Raw genomic sequence first — 19,360 nt, 5'->3', positions numbered from 1 at the left:
ACTTGCTGGGAAGAGCATGGAGGGAACGATTTGCCCTGAATCCCATTCCTGGTTTCTACAGTGAAGGCATCGGTGGAGCCCCGGGGGGGAGTTGGGAAGAGGGAAGGACCACGGCACTTAGTGATGTGTTTAAAAGAGCTGACGATGCATCTTTTGCTGTTTGAGCCTAGCAAGGGGTGGAAGGTTTTTCCCTCCAACCTTGGCTGCGTGGATTGTGCTTTCCAATTTATTTTTATACATATATAAAATCAAAAAACATACTATGCTTTGCAATATGTATCTCGCAAAATAGATATATATTGCAAAAATAAACATGTTGCAAAGCACAATCCATTTTTTGTGTATGTGCATATATATATATCTTAAATTATATATATATAAAAAAGCAGGAATTTCGGGTGTCTGGCTGATCTGGACTTCCATAATTCAGGTTTCTCCGTAGGCTTTGGCTTGTGGCTGGTGGCACACGGTGCCACGTGCTCCTTTCCAGGTTGCACCTATGGCTTCTTATAGATGGTGGATTTTCATCTTGCAGTAGCTTCCGCCTGCGTCGGGAGCCAGTGTGCGTCGGAGCAAGAACTCTTCCAAGGTTTTTTCACCATTTTCTAACTGGGACCGGAGGGGAATGGGGCGTTTTCGGGGAAGCTGCGTCGCGCAGTGCTTTATAGAACGGAGCTTTGCAAGAAACAGCTGCACATCTGCTTGTGGGCCGTGCCAAAGGGCTTCCTGGGAATGTTCTGCTGCAGAAATCCCCTCCCTGGGCTGCCCTTCCTTGGGCTTGTCTCCCCTCTCCCGTCCCCGGAGGGGTCCCCGCCGGGTGGGGATTTTCGTGAGTTCCCACCGAAACGCTGCGATCTGCAGAAATCCATTGGGATCAGTCGCCCTTGTGCCATCCGTCCTGCCGGTTAATCATTTGCCAGGGAATAGCCGGCCGTGTCGCCGGCGCGAAGGGGCTCGGAACGAGAGCCGAAAATGAATTATTGGTGGACGGGGGGTAAGAAAGGAGCCACGATTGCAGCCAGTGGCATTTTTTGGGATTGCTTTTTGCACGGATTTCCAGACTGCACCGAAATCCCCAGCCTGGAGCTCGACTGTTCCTCGTTAGTGACTTTATTGCTCAATAATTTACAGAACGGGGCCTTGCCAGTTTTCGTACGGGAAGCATTTCAAGTATGCAAACCAGATTTTCTGCCGTCCCAGTGCAGCTGCTGGCCGGGGCTGGGGGGAGCCGCCTCTCCCCATCCCGCTGCCGGTAGCGCCAGCGTCACCTCCCCTCCTCGCTTTGCACGCGGCGGCGGAAAGGAGATGGCCCAGTGCACGTGAAGAGGGACCGCAGCAAAAATAAGGGGGGAAAAACCCTATATTTCATGTCCAGTTGATGTCCCTCAGGCTGCTGATGCTCCGCGGTGATGGGGAAAGGACCCAACCACTGTATCTTGGAGAAGGGAGCCTTTATTTTTAATTTCTATTTTATTTTTCTGGTAACTATTACGTGCATGCTGAGGGATTTAGTTTTTTCACCCTGTGTCCAGGTGCACGGTGCAAATCTCAGGAATCAATAAGCCTCTTTGGTTCAGTAACAGATTTTCTCTGCGTGTTCTCGAAGACGGGGACAGAAAAGCAAAATCAAACTGTTTTGCACAATTATGTAAGATCACGGCGTCTGGCCAGCCACGGTGGGTGGTTGGGATGGGGAGATGGTTCTCGATTTATTATTTTTCTTCCTAATATATATTAATTTTATTTTTATTTTTAATGTAAAAACTAAAAACCAGTATCAGCGGAGGCTTCCTCCGTCCCTACCTAGTGCATCCCCATCGCATCCCTCCCTCCTCCTCCTCTTCCTCCTTCATTCCCGGGGTGCCACCAGCACTGCTGTGGGTTCTGGGCTGTGCCAAGCAGTTTGGCAATTGGTGGTGGGGAGTGTCACCCCAGCAGCATTTTTCTCCCCCCTGGGTTTGAGTTTGCAGCGGGGGAGCCGTGTCGGGAGCCGTCGTTTCACTTCCTCGCATTGTGTCTCCTCTTCCTCCAGCGCTGCTGCGGGAGGAGGTGGCCCAGCTGCAGGAGGAGGTCCACCTGCTGCGCCAAATGAAGGAAATGCTGGCGAAGGACTTGGAGGAGACGCACGGCGGCAAGTCGCCGGAGGTCCTCTCGGCCACCGAGCTGAAGGTGCAGCTGGCGCAGAAGGAGCAGGAGCTGGCGCGTGCCAAGGAGGCTCTGCAGGGTAAGGACCGCGCCGCCCTCCCACCGGAGCCGTGCCGAGTTAATTAACGAGGGAAGGAGAAGCTGCCCCTTTCGGTGGGGCCGCGCAGCGCACTTTCACCATCCCCGCGTGGGGTGGGGGTTCTATTTTAGACGGCGCTCCACGGGACCCGTGCGCCGCTGTCCCAGAGCTGGGACGGACCCGAGGAGCAGTGATGGGGATTTGGGGGGTGTTGGCAGCATTGCACAGTGATTCCTCCACAGCAGAGCCAAGAGAGCAGCCGAAATGCAGCTGGAAGCCTTTTTAGGGTGAGATTGGGATGGATTTGAGCCCCTTGGGCTGTTTTAGGGGGAAGCAGTGAGTTTCCCAGCGAGTGCAATGTTCCCAGTCCCACGTGGCGTTACCGGGAGCGCTGCAGAGAGCGGAGGCCAGCTCTCCAGGTGATGTGCAGGATCTCCTCCTTGCTTCATGCCTGGATTTGGGGGGTGTCCCGCAGTGATCAGGGCTGGGCTCTCCCTCCCCACGAGCCCCGGGACCGGGGACGTGCAGAGCGAAACGCGACATTGCAGCTTTCCTCCCCAAAACCAAGCTCGGCGACGAGTGCGGGCAGGGATGGTTTCTCATCCGGAACCAGGGGATGACCCTGAGCAGGGGAAGTTCTGCCACCGTCAGCGCCGCGGCTCGAAATACCATCCGAAATCCCCACCGTACCGCCCGTGACTTCCACTTGTCGGCTGGCGTTGGCGGATCGCGGGGAGAGGCTGTCAGAAGTTCTCAGGCTCAGAGGCTGAGCGGTTGGTGGCGGGCAGTGTCCCTGCCCCCGCGTCTTCCCCCATCTGGGATGCTGAGATGCACGGGGGGGGTGGGCAGGAAATTGTGCTGAGTCCGTATTTGAGTGGAGGATTTTTGGGAAAAGAAGGGAAAAAACCACCCCAGCCTACATGCTTTATATTTTCTCGCTCTCTGATGGACAAAAGTATCCCTCTAAATTAATAACAGCCAAAATATGTTGCAAATCTTGGCCCCCCCACCACCACCGGTGCAGCCTCCGGCAGCAGGAAATGCTCTGGGTTTATAAAACCGGAACTGGAGAAGAAAAACCTTAATTAGAGAATGTTTGCTCTGCGCGGACAGGGAGGGGGAAGTGCTGATAAACACAAAGTATGGAAAAGCAGAACTGGTTTAAGGCTGTTTGCAAAAAAAAATAATAAGAAGTAGTTGTCTAAGAAGCCGCAGTGAGGTCGTACGCAGTCTGTGGAGGTTAGTACAGAGAAAAAGCGAGTTTGGCTGGAAAATAATGAGTATTTAAGGAATATAACCTTGGTTTTTAATTGGGCTGTTATTGGCTGCCGTATGAGCTGCTGGGATTAGTTTTCCAGGACTTCTCTGCAGGTGCGATGGCTCAGAAAGGGGAATCTCAGCTTGTGCTTGGAAGGGCACGTAACCAAGAGCCTTTTCCAATCGATGCTCCTTCCCTCCTCTGCGATATTGGAAAGCTTTTGAGTAATTTGGAGAAGCTCAGCGGGCTGGATCCGGCCCTGCGAGCCGGGCTGGAGGTGCTGGGCGGCAGAGCCAGCTCAGCACAGCAGCGGATACGGAGACGGGTAATGTGGAAACGGGATCAGCAGCTGGAAGGGGGGAAAAAGAAAAAATCCTTTTTCCTTTCCTTGAAAAATTCTCTGTAGAGAGATCTAGCCAGAAGGGGAGGAAAAATTGGCAGTAACTGTGCCTGGGGAACGGCGCTGCCAGGAGAAACGTATCCGCAGATAGAGGCGTTCGGGGAAATAACGGCTCTACGTAAAGGAGGTGCTGGATAAGGCCATGCCAGGAGCTCGGGGAAACCTGGCAGCGCCATCCTGTACATCGGGAGTTTGGGTGGGTCACGTCCCGCACCCAGAGAGCATCTCCCAAGCCCACCTGCCCCCGTCACATGAAGGGCTGAAGGATACCCCGTGCCCAGCAGCATCGGCTGCGGCATCTCCGCGCCAGATTGCGTGTAATGTCATCAACGGGTAAATTATATGGAAATCTGCCGGCGCTGCTGGCTCGGAGCCCCGAAGCACGGCACAGCTGGTCCCTGTAGGTATTGGCTCATGGGGTGTTGGAGCAGAGAGGGTTTACTGGTGCAGTTTGCTTTCGGGGCCCCAGCAGTTGGGAGCTTGCTTTGCAGTGGTCTGGATGGGGGAAGGTGGGTTTGTCATCCCGCCTCGGCAATGCGCTTCCAGCCCTTTCCAGCAGTGTTTAGTGGGGTGGCACAGCCGGAGAGAAGCCTGTGCCGCACCTTCCCCGCGCCGTGCTGGCAAGCTCTTGCCGCGGAGGGAGCAGGGATGTGGAGCTGTGGGAGTAACCAGAGTGGTTTCTGTGTTCCCTGGCATCACGTGCTTTGTGTGTCTGTATTGCTCCTTTTTCTGGGCTGATTCCATCTCCTGCCATGGTGGGGTTTTTTATTTTTCAATGAATTAACATCCAAATAAAACACCGTTGCGCTACATCCTGTTGTCCTCTCCTCCCGTGCTGGGAGTCAGGATCGTGCTTAACGGCGTTAACGTAGTTCTATTTTCCCTGGCCCCGGCTGGAGAGGGCTGGATGCTGTCTGGATTTGTGGTGCGGAGATCTCCAGGAGAAGTTGCCGACAGCTTTATTACTGCTGGGTCCTGCTGCGGGCAGGGGCCGATCCTGGGGGACTGGAGGAGTCTCTTGGCCCGGTGAGATCTATGAGCCTGTGGGTTAATGGCAGAAACCTCGTTTCGGGGAAGGTTTATCCGATACGCTGGAGCTCGCCAGCGGGATTATCACGTGGAGAGGAAACCTGGTTTCTGTTTCCTTTTCGAGTGCCAAGGTGGAGACCTCGGGCTGGCTTTCCCCACGGCTCAGGAACGCGGGAACTGACTTTGCATCTGCTCTGCAACTGGGTTGTGGCTCGATCTCCTCCCTCCCAAACCCACGGCTCGGAGCTGTGATCCCCCAGGGATGACACTTGGGCTGGAACAAGCCTCCTGAAGAAACTTTTTGGCACAGCTGGCTGGCTGCAGCGAGGGGGTGAGTGGCAAAGAAATGGGTGGGTGGGTGTCGTGGCATGGTGGATGGGTGTCTCAGCCATGGACCTGGCCAAGGAAGCCCTCTCCATCAAAAGGACATGGGACTCTGTACAGAAAACCCACGGTGCTCCTTTGAAGACCCACCTATAAACTCAACAGCACAAGTCGTTGGCCACCTTGTCATGACCATGGCGGGTCTCGTTTGGAAAGTCCTTGGCCTCCTAGTGGGTGTTTCCAGGTAAATTCCCCGCAGGCGAACGCCTCACCTCATTTTTTTTTTCCTGAAATTCGACATTGCACTCAAATTTCCTGCCTGCAGCGTACCTCCACGCACTCGGGAGAGAGTGCTGGCTCTGCCCAACACCACGTCACGTTGACGTCTTCCACGGGAAGACAGCGACGGCTGCGCCCGGGCGGTGCAGGCACCTATTTAATTACTGAGCAAGGAGCGGCGCTGCGATTCCCGCGCAGGGCTGACCGATTTTATGGGGTTAGTCACGGTGACAATATTGAATTTCACGCTTGGGATGGAGAATCAGAAGAAATGAAGTGAACGTTAATGGGACAGGATGGGTCGAGGTGTTCTTCTTGTACTGGGGCATCGCCGAGGCTTGGCGGTGCCCCCCGAGGATGCGTTTCCCTGTGTTAGAAAGTAAGTTTATGATTCAGTAAACGATAAAGTCGGCTCTGATTCCCTTCCTGGCATGAAAATCCGTGTTGCACGGGGCGAGAGAAATACTCACAGGCGGATGGGAGTCACGGGAAGCTGCTCTTGGAGAGGGTCGTGGTGGGGGGTGGATAGTCCCTGCTGGTGCCCCGGCTTGTGTTTGGGCTAGATGGGGCGACCACCGCCGTCGTGTTTTCCCTTTATTTGATAGTAATAATTTAAAAGGAGGCGGTGATATTTATAGCAGTCCCCATCTTGGAGGGGGAGATGTGTAGTTTTAGCACGCAGTAGCTGATTCCTGTCCAGAAGTTGGTGGATGTTGAGGCCAGACAGGGCCCGCGGGATGGTGGCGCCTTTGGTGGTGGCATCACTGGGAGGTTTGAGCTGCGCCGCTCAGGTCAGCACATCGGAGCGATTCAATTTCAAGTAAAGCTGGAATCAGAAGGTGCTGGGAGGGGATTTGTAATCATTTTGGTTGCAAGAGGAGCCCAGCACGGAGTAGGTCCCGTTACTGCTCTGCGTCCATCATCCTCCTCCCAAAGGAGTGACGCTCAGGGGATGGATGATGTGGCAGGAGGCGGAAGCTCGAGTAACGGCAGCTCAAGCTGACCTCGCACGGGATCTGGGGCGAGGGGAGGGTGGTGTGGTGAGAGCTGGGGGGGTTCACGCCGCCGTTCCCGACCCGTCCTTCCCGTTGCTTGCTGCCGAGTCTGAGGGGGGCTGGTGGGTCCCTCCCAGCTTCTGCCACGTGCTTTGGGTGGGAGGGGAAAATAAATAATGTAGATAAGCTGCGTGAGATCAATAGTTTCCACTCACGGAATGGGTTTAGGGTTTCTGGCTTCTCTTCTTGTCTTGGGTTTACGAAGAGGTCAGAGGTTTTGCCAGAGCCCAGCGTGCGGATGGGCTGCGGGAGAGTTTATTTAGATGTCCCGGGTGGGCTGGGATACAGGAACCTGGCCCTGGATCATCAGAATAAAGCAAAAAAAGCCATTTCAGCTCCTTGATGGCCCTGATGGCCAGCGAAAACCTGCTTTATCCCTCCTTGGCCACCCCTGCCATCGTGCCGTGGATCGCAATGGCTCGTTTTCCCCGACTGAGTAATTAGCCGGGTTGGTTTGCTGAGGACACGGGAGGCCGCGGCAGCGTGCGGTGCGTGGCCCAGGAATCGCTGGCAGCCCCAACTCCTCACTTCTGCATCGCTTTTTTTATTTTCCTCCTGCCTCTTTCAATTAATTTCCAAATAATTGAGTTTGGAATGAAGTTCTCAAATGTCTGATAAAGCTTCTTAAAGCGTAGGAGCTAATTGGTTTTGGAGGAGGGAGAGTGGTGGTAACGGGAGGGGAAAAGCGCATGAATTTTGGCAAATCTCTGGAATATGAACTGAAGCAAACACTGAATTGTCCTGTTGGGTGAACAGGAAAAAAACTGCTCTGGCAATACCCAAAGTCCATCGTCTTCTTGCAGTACTGGTTGGCATGAAGAGTGTTAAGTAGTCAACCGTGGGAGATGCTATCTGCTGTGCTCCTAATAGTACTTCAGAGTTGGTTTGGGGATTTTGGTTGGTTTTTTTTTGCAAGGGAGAAAGGGTTTTCTGTAAATCTTGAAGGAGCCTGAGCACTGCTCCAAATTAAAGCAGGTTTTATGCTATAGGGGACTGGCTGTTTAAGTGAATTCATTAGGAACCTTTTGTCGCCTCCAGCATCGGAGGGTCAAAAGTGACTCCTCAAACTTTTATGAGAACTTCTCAGCATCCGTGAGGAAATTAAAAAGAATATATGTATGTGTTGCAAAGTGGTCAAGAGCTTGAAAATGGAGGGGGTTTCAGTGATGTATTATCCTACGAGGATGAGGCCGAGACCAACCCTGCCCAGTACTGGTAACGAGGGGCAGAAATTCCCCCTCTAGAGCCCAAATCACTTAACGTGTCCTCCAGTTGTGGTCGGTGACTCTGGGTATCTGCTTCGCTGGGATCCGGATCTCGCCCCAATAGGTCTCGGTCGACTTACAGTTAATTTTTCTTTTTCAGTAGGTTTTTAGGTCATGTGAAATAACTGGGCAGGGGGAAGGTGGTTGTTGAATACCTACAGGCGACGGGAAAGTGCTTTTTTTTATAAAAATCCTAGATGTCGTTGGGTTGTGATTGTTTTTAGAGGGTTTCTGTAGTAATTTCCCAAGCTGGGGAAAAAAAGTAAGGCAAGTCCTGGCATTGGAAGGGGCTGAGTTGTCCCAGCAGGAGTCACGTCCATTAAAAACAGGCATAAAAACAGAGAAGTAGGAATCCTAAGCACTCCCTGTCACGGGACAACGGGAATCTTTGCAGCGTTTCTTAGGTGGTTTGTTGTTTTTCTGGGTTCTGCTTCGCCTCCAATACTTAATGGCAGAGTAGTTGGTCCAAAGAGTTTCGTCTCTGGATTTTTAACAGATTAAAAGTCTCTGTTGTCCCAAACATCTCCCTCTTCTTCCACTATTTGTTCTGATTTTTTTCCCCCCAGCTTTGTCTCCACTGACCTGCAAGCCGTGCCTGGGAGAAGGCAGAGGCACGAGGCCGAGGGTACCGAAGGTGCTAATTGCACCAAGGGAATTAATTTCCTTGTAAGCGTGCTGCGGTAGTGGGTTTTCCTGTATTCCTCAGCCGGGTCTGTATCCCACGCGTGTCTCGCCAGGAGGAGCTCAGAGGCACGTCACGGTGCGGGTGAAGCCCCCAGAAGTGGCTCGTTACAGGGGGATGGGGGTAGGAAACGCTCCTCGTGGGTTTATTGAATCTCATAGGAACAGGCTGGACACACACGTGTGTGTGGAGCTGGGTCCTGCTTGCGATGGCGTTGTCATCTTCCAGTGGTTTTGGGAATACAGATGGCTCTCGGTGGCTTTGGGGTTGGCTTTTCTGGTTTTGGGGGTTTTAGGATTTCATGTTTTTAGTATAGAAGGATGATTTGCAAGGCTCAACTGCTCGCAGCGCAGGGTACGTCAGAAGGAAGAGGGTGTTTCATAAAGTCCTGGAATGGTTTGGGTTGGACTGGACCTTATAGATCATCCAGATCCAACCCCCCTGCCGTGGGCAGGGACACCCACCGCTGCACCAGGTTGCTCAAAGTCCTATCCAACCTGGCCTTGAGCACTTCCAGGGATGGGGCAGACACGACTTCTCTGGACAACCTGTGCCAGTGCCTCATCACCCTCAGAGGGAAGAATTTCTGCCTTCGATCTCATCGAAATCTCCCCTCTTCCAGTTCAAAGCCATCGCCCCGTGTCCTGTCACTACACACCCTTGTCCAAAGCCCCTCTCCCGCTTTCTTGTAGCCCCTTTACGTACTGGAAGGCTGCTGGAATGTTTCCCTGGAGCCTTCTCTTTCATTCCATCCTGCTCCCTCGAGAGCAGTGCTTCCTTGGGGTGGAAGAGCATGCTGAGCCATTCCTATAACGAAAATCAATGTTTGCATTCCAGTTCCTAACCCGGGTGTTATTTTGGCGGGATGGGGCATAACCGCTGCAGGGCGTTTCCGCAGCGCTGCCGAGGGCCGGGTTCAAGGCTGGGCAAAGCCCTTAACGTGGAGAAATTACGGAAGCTCCGTGTCCCGCCTGGTAATTCTGTAATTCTCCCGGGTTTTAGCAGCCTTCCAGCGAGCTGTCCGTGCGTCGGCGGTCAGCGAGCATCCCTCGCTGGGGAGAGGGAAAACACCACGGTCTCCGCTTCGTCTCGGGGCCGGCGAAACGCTTCCGTCGCATCCCGTTGTCGAGCTGGAAGGGGGACGCTTAGGGAGCCGCGTTCCCTGGGCTCGTGGGATTGCGCCGCAGGAATCTGCCTCGCTGCTAAAAATAATCCGCTTGTGGTTTATTTATCCTGGCAAGGGAGCAGCAGGTTTTCCTGCGCCGGGCCCTGCGGCAGCGGTTTTGCTCCCGAATTTCCTTTTCCAGGGACTGAGCCGCTCCGTGGAGGGCGGGCGATGGTCCGGAGCCGCGACGCCGATGCGATGGGTATTTTTGGGTGGGGGGGACTGCAGCGATGGGCGTGAATTGGCTGTCTGCTCCCAGCCCAGCCCTCGGGGTCGTAATTTTGCTGCTTTTTCCTTGAAAAATGAAAGTGGCGGAGGCGAGGGGGCCGTGCCGGGCCACGGCGCTCAGAGCCGTCGCCTCTCCAGCCGTCGTCTCTCCCGCAGCCATGAAAGCCGACCGCAAGCGCTTGAAGGCGGAGAAGACGGACCTGGTGAGCCAGATGCAGCAGCTGTACGCCACGCTGGAGAGCCGCGAGGAGCAGCTCCGCGACTTCATCCGCAACTACGAGCAGCACAGGAAAGTGAGTGCGGGAGCCCGGCCCCGGGGGCGTCGTGGTGCGGGAAAGGGGGTCGGCAGCAGCGTGAGTGCCAATTCCAGTTGCCATCGGGTAAAAACCCACTGAAGCTTCGGGCGGATGCTCCTGCCGCAGCCAGGACTGGATGGTAGTGGGGTAATGGTGGATAATACTGGAGGAAATGAGGCCAGTGAGACAGACTTGGGGAATTTGTTGTAATTTTAACAAGGTGCACAGCGGGCATCCCTTTCCCGGGGACCAGCAGCATCCTGCAACTCTCTGCCCGGTGCCGGCACAGGGCTCTCGTGACACCCGAAGATGTCGCTTGGGCATCGCAGCAATCGAGTGGCCACTGAGGGGATGGGAGAAGGGTGACGGGCACGTTCCTGACAGCCACCCTGTCTTAGCAGGAGAGCGAGGACGCGGTGAAGGCCCTGGCGAAGGAGAAGGACCTGCTGGAGCGGGAGAAGTGGGAGCTGCGGCGGCAAGCCAAGGAGGCGACGGACCACGCCAGTGCCCTCCGCTCCCAGCTCGACCTGAAAGACAACCGCATGAAGGAGCTGGAGGCCGAGCTGGCCATGGTGAGCGCGGGGACGCAGCGGGCACGGCTTGAGGCTCAGCCCTCGTTTGCCTCGAACATCCGAAACGCCCCAGCGAGTTTTGTCGAACTTAAACATTTATTTGCAATGCCACATCCATGCGTTTGCTGCCGTGGTTGCGCTGACGCGATGCTGGTGGAAAACAAACCCGTTGCTGGATGTCCTCGGCACAGCGGGCAGTGCAATTCGGGTGTTCACTTGCCAAGGGGAGGGTGGGTTCGGTGCAGTGTGTCAGTGCTGGTGCGGTGCGGCACGTCGATGCCAGTTCCGCCACGCCGGGAGACGTTTGGGTGGTTTTCCCCCTCCACTGACCGCTCTCTGTCCTTCCCCAGGCCAAGCAGTCCCTGGCCACGCTGACCAAGGATGTCCCCAAGCGCCATTCGTTGGCCATGCCGGGCGAGACGGTGCTGAACGGCAACCAGGAGTGGGTGATGCAGGCCGACCTGCCGCTGACGGCCGCCATCCGGCAGAGCCAGCAGACCCTCTACCACTCGCACCCCCAGCACTCGGCGGACCGCCAAGGTGAGCCCCTCCATCCCCATCCCGCGTGGATCAGGGTGTGGGGACAAAGCTGTTTTGGGCAGCTACCTTATTCTCCCTAGAGTTCAAAAAAACAAGCCAAACACCCCAAAAATAGTTTTTTTGGAAGCGCGTTAGAGGCTTTGCGTGGGGTCAGGTTTGCTGGCGTTGAATTAATTAAATTAACCCCGGTGCCCCCCCACCCCATCCTGCCTTCCAGCCGTCAGAGTGAGTCCCTGTCATTCCCGGCAGCCGTCCATCATCTCCGACGCCTCCGCGGCCGAGGGCGACCGGTCGTCCACGCCGAGCGACATCAACTCGCCCCGGCATCGAACGCACTCGCTCTGCAACGTAAGGCGCTGGGTGAGGGGGGCGGGTTGTGTCCCCGCTGCGTGGGTCCTCCCGTGGGGAGTGGGGAGACCAACTCCGGGGATGCTGCAGGTCGTCCGCTTCCAAAAACGATGTTGGTTTTGGGGTGGGGAAGGGGTTGGAGGTTTGCTGCCCTTGGAGGGTGCTCTCCTGGGGTTCATCCCAGCCTTGTAGCGATGTGGCCACCTGGACAAGCTGCTTTTTTCTAGGGGGGTGGGTTGGGGGTTCCCGGGCTGCGTTGGGGCCGATTCCATTGAATCCGTCTCCTTCTGCCGCAGGGAGACAGTCCTGGACCGGTACAGAAGAACTTGCACAACCCAATCGTCCAGGTAGGGCACCAAACCCCGGTGAAATCCCGCTCGTGAGCTGGTGGGTGATTTGATGGGGATTAAAAGGCACTGGTTTGGGGTAGTTTTGGTGTATTTAAAAAAAAAAAATAGCAGAAGCCATCCTGAATCGTAACTCGGGGATGTCTCAGATTTCCATGATTTGCCCCAAAATCCAGGTCAGGCCGTAGGTGGTTGCTGTGCTGGGCACCCATCACAGTCTTGTTTTTTTCAGGGCAGAGCCTAGATCAGATTATTCACCTGTATTTGACCCTGAAACAGTGGAGTATTTTTGCAATAGACCCTTGCCCTGACCATCCTTCCCTACCCAGAGCCGAAATCTCGAGCTGCTTGAATGCAGCATCCCAAACTCCCAGAAATGAGCGGAAGGGACCCGATTTCACAGCAAAATCCACCGCAGATATTTCAGGCCTGGGGATTTTTTTTCGGTCCAGGACATTATCGTTGCTTTGGACCTGGACCCGAATGTTATTCCTGGGACCTGGACCCTGCGGTCCGTCATCGCTGACGCGTTGAGGGGGGTGGCGAACGCGAAGCCCGATGGCCAAACCCGCCTCCTCTCTCCCCGCAGTCTCTAGAAGACCTGGAAGACCAAAAACGGAAAAAAAAGAAAGAGAAGATGGGCTTTGGCTCCATCTCCAGGGTGTTTGCCCGCGGGAAGCAGCGCAAGTCCCTCGACCCCGGCCTCTTCGACGGTACGGCCCCCGACTACTACATCGAGGAGGACGCAGACTGGTGACCCCCCCGTGCCAGGCGGGCGCCGGGAGCCTCTCGCCGGCATCGCCGTCGCCGATGTACATACCCCACCCCCCCCCCAGCCTGTGGACGTGTTACCTGTTGTCTCGGGAGCGAAGCAGCTGTGTCGTAACTTCAGTTTTTTCCCTTTTTTTGTGTTTTTTTCCATTCCGGTAACTCCTTTGTTGTCACTTCGGTTTGTCAAGTTTGGGGTTTTTATGTTGGTTGAGGTTTTTCTGTTTGTTTTTGGTATTGTTTCCTCCTTCTTTTGACGAAACTTGAAACTTGAAGGACTGCTGTGTCTCTGTAAATACCAGAATTAATCGTGCACTTTGTGCTTGTGACGTCTCTTGTCCGAAACCCGCTGTTTTCCGGAGCCCAGCCCGCGGGATGTCCTCGCTCGGGGACGAAGGACCTGCCCAACTGAGGGACCTCGGAGAGAAAACACAACGTATACACACACAAAAAAAAAAAAAGAGAGAAAAAAAAAAAAATCTCATTTTCGCTGTGATGTCTTCCTGGCCGAACCCCGCGGAGGCGACGCGGGCTGGTTGCGAGCGCCCGCCGGTCTGGAAATAAGTGTTTTAACGTTCCTTTTTTTAGTTGTTTTAATTTATTTGCACAAACCCAGAGGAGCTATTCTAACTAAATTATTGCAGAAGTTTTTGGGGGGGAGTTTTATATTTTTCCACGTCGGTTGGGATGGGGCGGGGGAGGAGGAAGGGTGTGTTTGTACTGTACTGTCCTGGGAAGCTGCTGCCGGGATTGGGGTTGGGGGCTGGAGCCGCGGACCCCCATCCCGCGCTCCCGCGGCCGCCCCAGGAGCACTTAACGCCTTGGAAAACGCCGACCGAAATCCATGCCGGGGAAGGAAGCTGGTGGGAGCTGTGCCCGCCGGTTTTCCCCAGATTTTGGGGGCTCGCCCTTTGCTTCGGGGAAAAATTGAGGGGATCCGGCGTGAGCTGGGAGGAGGGGAGAGGCGATATCCCAAAAGATCCCGGGACCTTTGGGATGCTATCACCGTCGGGCCGGGGAAATCGGTACGAGTCCCCGCCGGGGAGGTTTTATCCGGCGCCGGGGTGATTTGGAAGCGCAGGTGGAGCTCGTGCTTCCAAATCCCCCTGGAAACGCCCCAAAACCACCCGCCCCGGCGCGGCGGCCGCTTCCCCTCCCCACTAACACGCACCGCGCTCTGCTTACACCAAGATAAGTACCTTACGCTTTAACGCTGACGATATAATTTTAAGCTCTTTAAAGAAAAAAAAATGTATTAAGATTTATTTAATGATGCTATAATAGTGTATTATTTTTCTTAATTTCGATACGCGCGCCCCGGTTGGGAAAAAAAAGGGGCGTTTTTGTCTTAAATCGCTGAACGAAACCGCCGATGCCGTTGCGCTGTGTGTTCCTGCGAACGGGATGTTGCAGGGGTGGCCGGGCAGAGGTTGCCCCGTGGCTCCTTTCTCTGCAGAAGAAGCGTTTTTATATTTGTTGGTTTATGGGGGAGTAATTTTTTTGTAAATTTTTGTTTGTTTTCTTGTTCTCCTTGCGTTTTTATACTTTAAACTCTCAACCACCGGAAGAGATGAGCAAATCTCCTTGTTATCGAGTAGTTTCCTTTGCATTTCAGCTTTTTTTTTTTTTTTGTAAATTAGGAAATAATTCTAAAAATTACTAAGAGGATGATTTATTTAAAAGAGAACTTCGATAAATAGCATATGAATTATGGGTAACAGTAGATTTAACTTTTCCCCGCGTGAGCCGGGGGGAATCCTTGAAGGCATGGATGCAAATATAAAATTATAAAAGATCTAAATAAAGCTTATTTTAAAGTACGGATGAACTCCACGTGATTTAATTGCTGGACTGATGGAGAGGTGGGGCTGGTGCGTTGGCATCGCTGCCGTGGCACCGGGCACAAGTTGCCGTGTGTATCGGGGGTCTCCGGGGGGACGTGGAGCGAGGCTGGGGCTGTCGGTACATCCATGTGAATTGGGGTTTTAAGGATTTAAGGTAAGTAAAGATTTGGGAAGGCAGGGGAACAGCTGGGAGATGTCCCCTGTCCTTCTCAGATGCGGAAGAGGTAACGCCAAGGAGGGAGAAGAGCAGGTGGGACAGAGAAACAAGGAGGTTTTGTGCTGTAACGTGCTGGTAGATAAAGTGTCATTATTATTATTATTATTATTTTTTTTGTTATTATTGTTATTTTTAATAAGGTTATTGTTGTTACTAAGAAGAATGTTATTGTTATTATTGCTAAGAATGTTACTATTATATGTTTATTGATGTTAATAATAAGAATATTAATAATATAGTATACTAATAGTTGTCCCTGCCCATGGTGGGGGGATTGGAACTGGATGTTCTCGAAGGTCCCTTCCAACTCAAACCATTGTATGAATCTGTGAATATTGTTGTTATTAATAAGAATATTACTCTTATTATGAAGAGGAATGTTGTTATTATTAGCAATAAGGATATTTTTGTTATTAATAATAAGAATGTTATTATTATTATTATTAAGAATATAATTGTTATTGGTACTAGAATGTTATTGTGGTGGTGGTGTTGGTGTTGTTATTATTGCATTTATTTTACTTGTAGGGTTGTGCCAGCACTTCCAGCGGGGCCCGAGGCCGTTTTGGGGCCGCTGGCTGCATTCCCCATCTGGAGCACAGCAGAGGACGGCGGTGCCAGAGGTGAGGGCCGCGGGTGCAGTGGGTGGCCAGGGCCACGGTTGGATGGTGGTGGCATCCCCAGGGGAGGGGGTCCGGTGAGGTCCGGCTGCCCTGAGGGAACGCAGCCCCCGGATCTGCTCGGCGCAGTCCGAGCCTCTGGAGGTACGTGAGCTACAATCGACCAGGGAGGGTGGAAAATGTCCATTTCAGGCAAGACTTGGCCAAGACTTTTTGTTTTTCAAAACCATAAGGAGGATAGAGAGGAAGAAACCAACCTTTTCTTTTATTTTTTTATTTTAACGGAAACATCCTCCTGGGTTTGAAGGAGCTGCAGAGCAGGTAAGAGGCACCGCAGCCTGAAATGGGGAGAGTTTGAGCAAACAGAAAAAAAAAAAAAAAAACACAAAGAAAAAATAGCTGGAAGCCAGCTGGCTCCATCACCTGGAGCCATAATCGGGTATTAATGGGAATTAATTGTTGCATTAAAGCGTTGCTATCGAGAGTGGCAGAGATAAGCTGGCAGCATGCAGGGACAGGATGCGGGTGCTCGCCCACCCCACCCATGGGTGTAGAAAGCTCCGGGTGCCCTGTGGCAGGTGCCACAGGGGACACCGCGGCCATCCCGGTGACCCTCGTGCCTACCGGGAATCCTGGTGCCTGTGGTGAAGCCCCACTGCCGAAACCTTTGCGTGGCCAGTTGACTTTTGATGGCCAAAGCCAACGAACCCCACTGCACCACTCTCTTGGCTTCTCGCCTTGTTTTTAACGGGACTCACCCGTGCCGCGGCGGTGCCGAAAGGAGCCCGGCAAATGCACCACGAAGTGGTTGCCAGGCCTGGCCCGGGCTGTGTTTGGTTTGGGTCTGGCTTGCTGTGTTTGCACACTCCGTGCCGATAACGTCATTGCAGTCACGAGTGCGTTCCCCCCACGAGGACTTTAGACCCAGAAGGGAAAATCTCACCGCTCCGCGCCCGGGTGCTGTGCCGGGGCGGCCGCGGTGCCCCTCGGAGTGGGAGGGGGCGTTTACCCCGATCTTGCCTCCCTGGGCTGTGTTTTTTGCAGTAAAGAGCTGAATCTGGATGTAAATCCTCAGGACGGGGCGGTGGGTTGTGAGACGTGATCGGGTGATGGAGGCTACGAATGGTGACCCCTCCCCAGATGCCAGTATTGGGGGCCACCGCTGTGGCTGCTGGTTTATCGTGGGGGATCACAGATAATTTGGAAACGTCTCTGTTATTTATTCACACGTTTTCAGTGTTTTCCTTCTGCTCATGCTCTGCATGCGCGAAGCCGATGTCAGAGACGCATTTCCGAGCCCGTGCCGGCGCAGCCCAAGGAGCATCCCTGGCTGCCGACATCCCGCCTGACCGTTGGGACGTCCCCCTCTGCCCAGCAAGCATTGCTCCTGCTTCTGTCCCTGCTTCAGCCCCCGTATCCAGGTAATAAGTTTTCCTTGGAGTTTTCCTGTTGCCGGTGAGCAATTTCCCAGCGTTTTCCCGTTCTCGAGCACAAGCCATCATTCACCATCTGCTCCTAATCCTGCACCACCCCAGTTCTCCTGGCTTGGTGTCCATATTCCCAAGCCCTCTCATGTTCCGATGGTGCCGCTCGCTTCCCGGTGTCCCAGCCCAGGACACAGAAGCTCCGAGAAAAATGAAGAAGCTCCTCGACCCCATCTCTGGCGCTGCGCTGGCAGCGAGGGGGTGGTTCTCCTGCCCAGCTGAGCTGGGCTTTGCCACAGCGTCCGGATGGGATGCAGCAGCCCCCGGAGGAAGCTGCGGGTTAATTATTGTTGTTGTTATTAATACAGCAGCTCTACTGAGGCTGTTTTCCGGGTCACAGACGTGCGTGTGCTCGAAACGGCAGTCGGTGACCCGGCGCGGCGGTTAGACTGGTTGTACCGGAACCACTGGCCTCCCCGCCGTGTCCCAGCAGCGCCCAGGGCCGCCGGCTCCCCGCTCCGCCTCGGAAGCGTGAAGGGCAGCGCAGGGGCAAAGCCGGTTCCTCACCGAGGTGATGCCAGAGGGTCACGTCGTCCTGCTGGGTGAGCGCAGCGTCGTGCCGAGCAGGAGAGCACGGAACTGGGCTCTCCTGGGCTGCCAGTTTTCCTCATTTTTTCCCCCATTTGCGTGGCAGGTTCCCAGCCTGCAGCCTCGGCAGACACTCCGTAAATCAAGATGCCGATGCTGAGGTTTGGGGAAGGGCGATGCCAGTACAGACCAGTGCCTGGCAAACGTGGCGCTGGCATTTACCCGCACACCGGCGGCTGCGGCGAATGAGGAACTGGGTGCTGGGGAAGGGGCTGGATGTGGCCCCCAAGGGCAGGTTTGCGTGCGAATCATGGGGTGTCACCACCACAGGGGCTTTTTCCCCCAAATCTGCATTTCGGGGCTGCCCGGGGCCCCTCGGGTCTGTTCTCCGGCGCAGCTTTGCTGACCAGCGCAGAAATTCACCTTCCCCGCTTGTGAACCGCTTCTCATGGAGGGGTGACACGACCGTCCCCCAGCCCAGCGGGGTGGAAAATCAAACCTTCCCCCTCCGGAGAGGCGGCACTGTCAAGGGAGGGGGTGGCTCAGGGGCTGTAGGGCTGGGAGATGGAGGGGATAGAAACCTGAGCATCCCCTGTAGCCCCAGGTGTGTGACATTTCTCGTGCTAATTAACTGTAAAAATTAATTCTGTATTAATGTACGTATGCAAACCAGTGATTCTGATGGTTCAAATTGAATTAAGGGATTTTTTTCCTTCCAGGACAAGTCTGCCTGGCTGCAGGTATCCAGGAGCGGCGCGGCAGCCGAAGCAGCGGTTTTGGCTCGCTGATGGAAAGGTGTGGAGGAGCACTGGGACGTGGCTGGGCTGTGCCGTGCTGATCGTAACGTCCGTGTCGAGCACCTTCCTTTGAGCCGGAAAGCAGCCACTGAGCAATTCCTGCCACTGACGCAGGGTAAGGTGAGGCCCTGGCATCTCCACAGGCACCGGGGCATCAGCTGCCCCTCTCAAAGGCCCTTTTGTTGCCCGCTCGGGCTCCCGGAGAGGCTCCTGTTTCCTCCCTGGTGTTCCCGCACAAGCAAAGTCTTTATCCTGCATATTTGGCTGGATAAACACCCCGGAGAGGGACCAGCCCTCCCAGGACCGGGCAGGGAGTGTTTGCAAGGGGAGGATTCGAGCTGCCCGTAGATAAATCCCCCCCCTGGGATAGCTGCAATAGCCGGGGAGGAAAACCTGCCCAGGAAATGCACGGAAACACCTGAGCCTCTGGCAAAGCGCATGGCAGCAAAGGTGGGTGCGTTAGCGGCTGGCCGGGCTCTGCCCGGCAAGGGGTGCGGGTGACTCCTCGTAATTTAGGCAAACCAGCCTGGGTTGGCATCACGGGGCGAGAGGGGCAAGAAACCTGCTCCAAAGGGAACAACGGAGTGAAGGGAGAGGTGGAACAGGTCGAACGTGGCAGGAAAGGCCGTTCCTGGCTAATATCCAACTTTGGAGAACAAGAGAGCAGGAACACAAGGAGTCCCCTGATGAATGTCTCGTCTGTGCTCACCGTGCCCAGGGCCCCTGTGCGGGGTGGGTGACCCAGCCCCACGCCGGATTGGTGACAGTCACTATGTAAAGTGTGTTTTCCTCCCTGTTTTCCGGCAGCTCACCTGCGGAGAAGGTAATTCCCGGCCATAGCTACTGACTGACGCAGCTGCTGGGGACGACGGGTTTGTGTTTGAAGCAGAAAGGTGCTGCAGGGAGGGGAAGGGTGGGGGGAGTTTGCCTGAGCGGATGGGTGAGCCTGAAAAGACAAAACAATCCATGCAAGGAAAAAAAAACCCACAAAACACATTTGCATGTATATTTAATATTTTTTTTTGTAATTATTCTTTTGTAATAGCACGGCTTTTGAAATTTGCCCTTGATTAGAGAAGGCAGATATCGT

General features: G+C 54.3%; 1 protein-coding gene across 3 annotated transcripts in view; it reads left to right on the top strand.

Annotated features, from left to right (window-relative positions):
- KAZN (kazrin, periplakin interacting protein) overlaps positions 1–12,769 on the top strand; it is a 200,291-nt gene extending 187,522 nt beyond the window's left edge. For all 3 annotated transcript variants that reach the window (XM_086625634.1, XM_086625637.1, XM_086625636.1), the window contains 7 exons: positions 2,033–2,224; positions 10,066–10,202; positions 10,607–10,777; positions 11,128–11,317; positions 11,535–11,665; positions 11,962–12,012; positions 12,602–12,769. In XM_086625634.1, coding sequence (XP_086481760.1) covers positions 2,033–2,224; positions 10,066–10,202; positions 10,607–10,777; positions 11,128–11,317; positions 11,535–11,665; positions 11,962–12,012; positions 12,602–12,769 — 1,040 coding nt within the window. The remainder of the gene's footprint in view (positions 1–2,032; positions 2,225–10,065; positions 10,203–10,606; positions 10,778–11,127; positions 11,318–11,534; positions 11,666–11,961; positions 12,013–12,601) is intronic.
- Positions 12,770–19,360: the final 6,591 nt, after the last annotated feature.

This window comes from Tauraco erythrolophus, chromosome 23 (assembly GCF_009769465.1).
Source record: "Tauraco erythrolophus isolate bTauEry1 chromosome 23, bTauEry1.pri, whole genome shotgun sequence".
NCBI classification, from domain to species: Eukaryota; Metazoa; Chordata; class Aves; order Musophagiformes; family Musophagidae; genus Tauraco; species Tauraco erythrolophus.
This window is presented reverse-complemented; position numbering and strand designations above follow the sequence as displayed.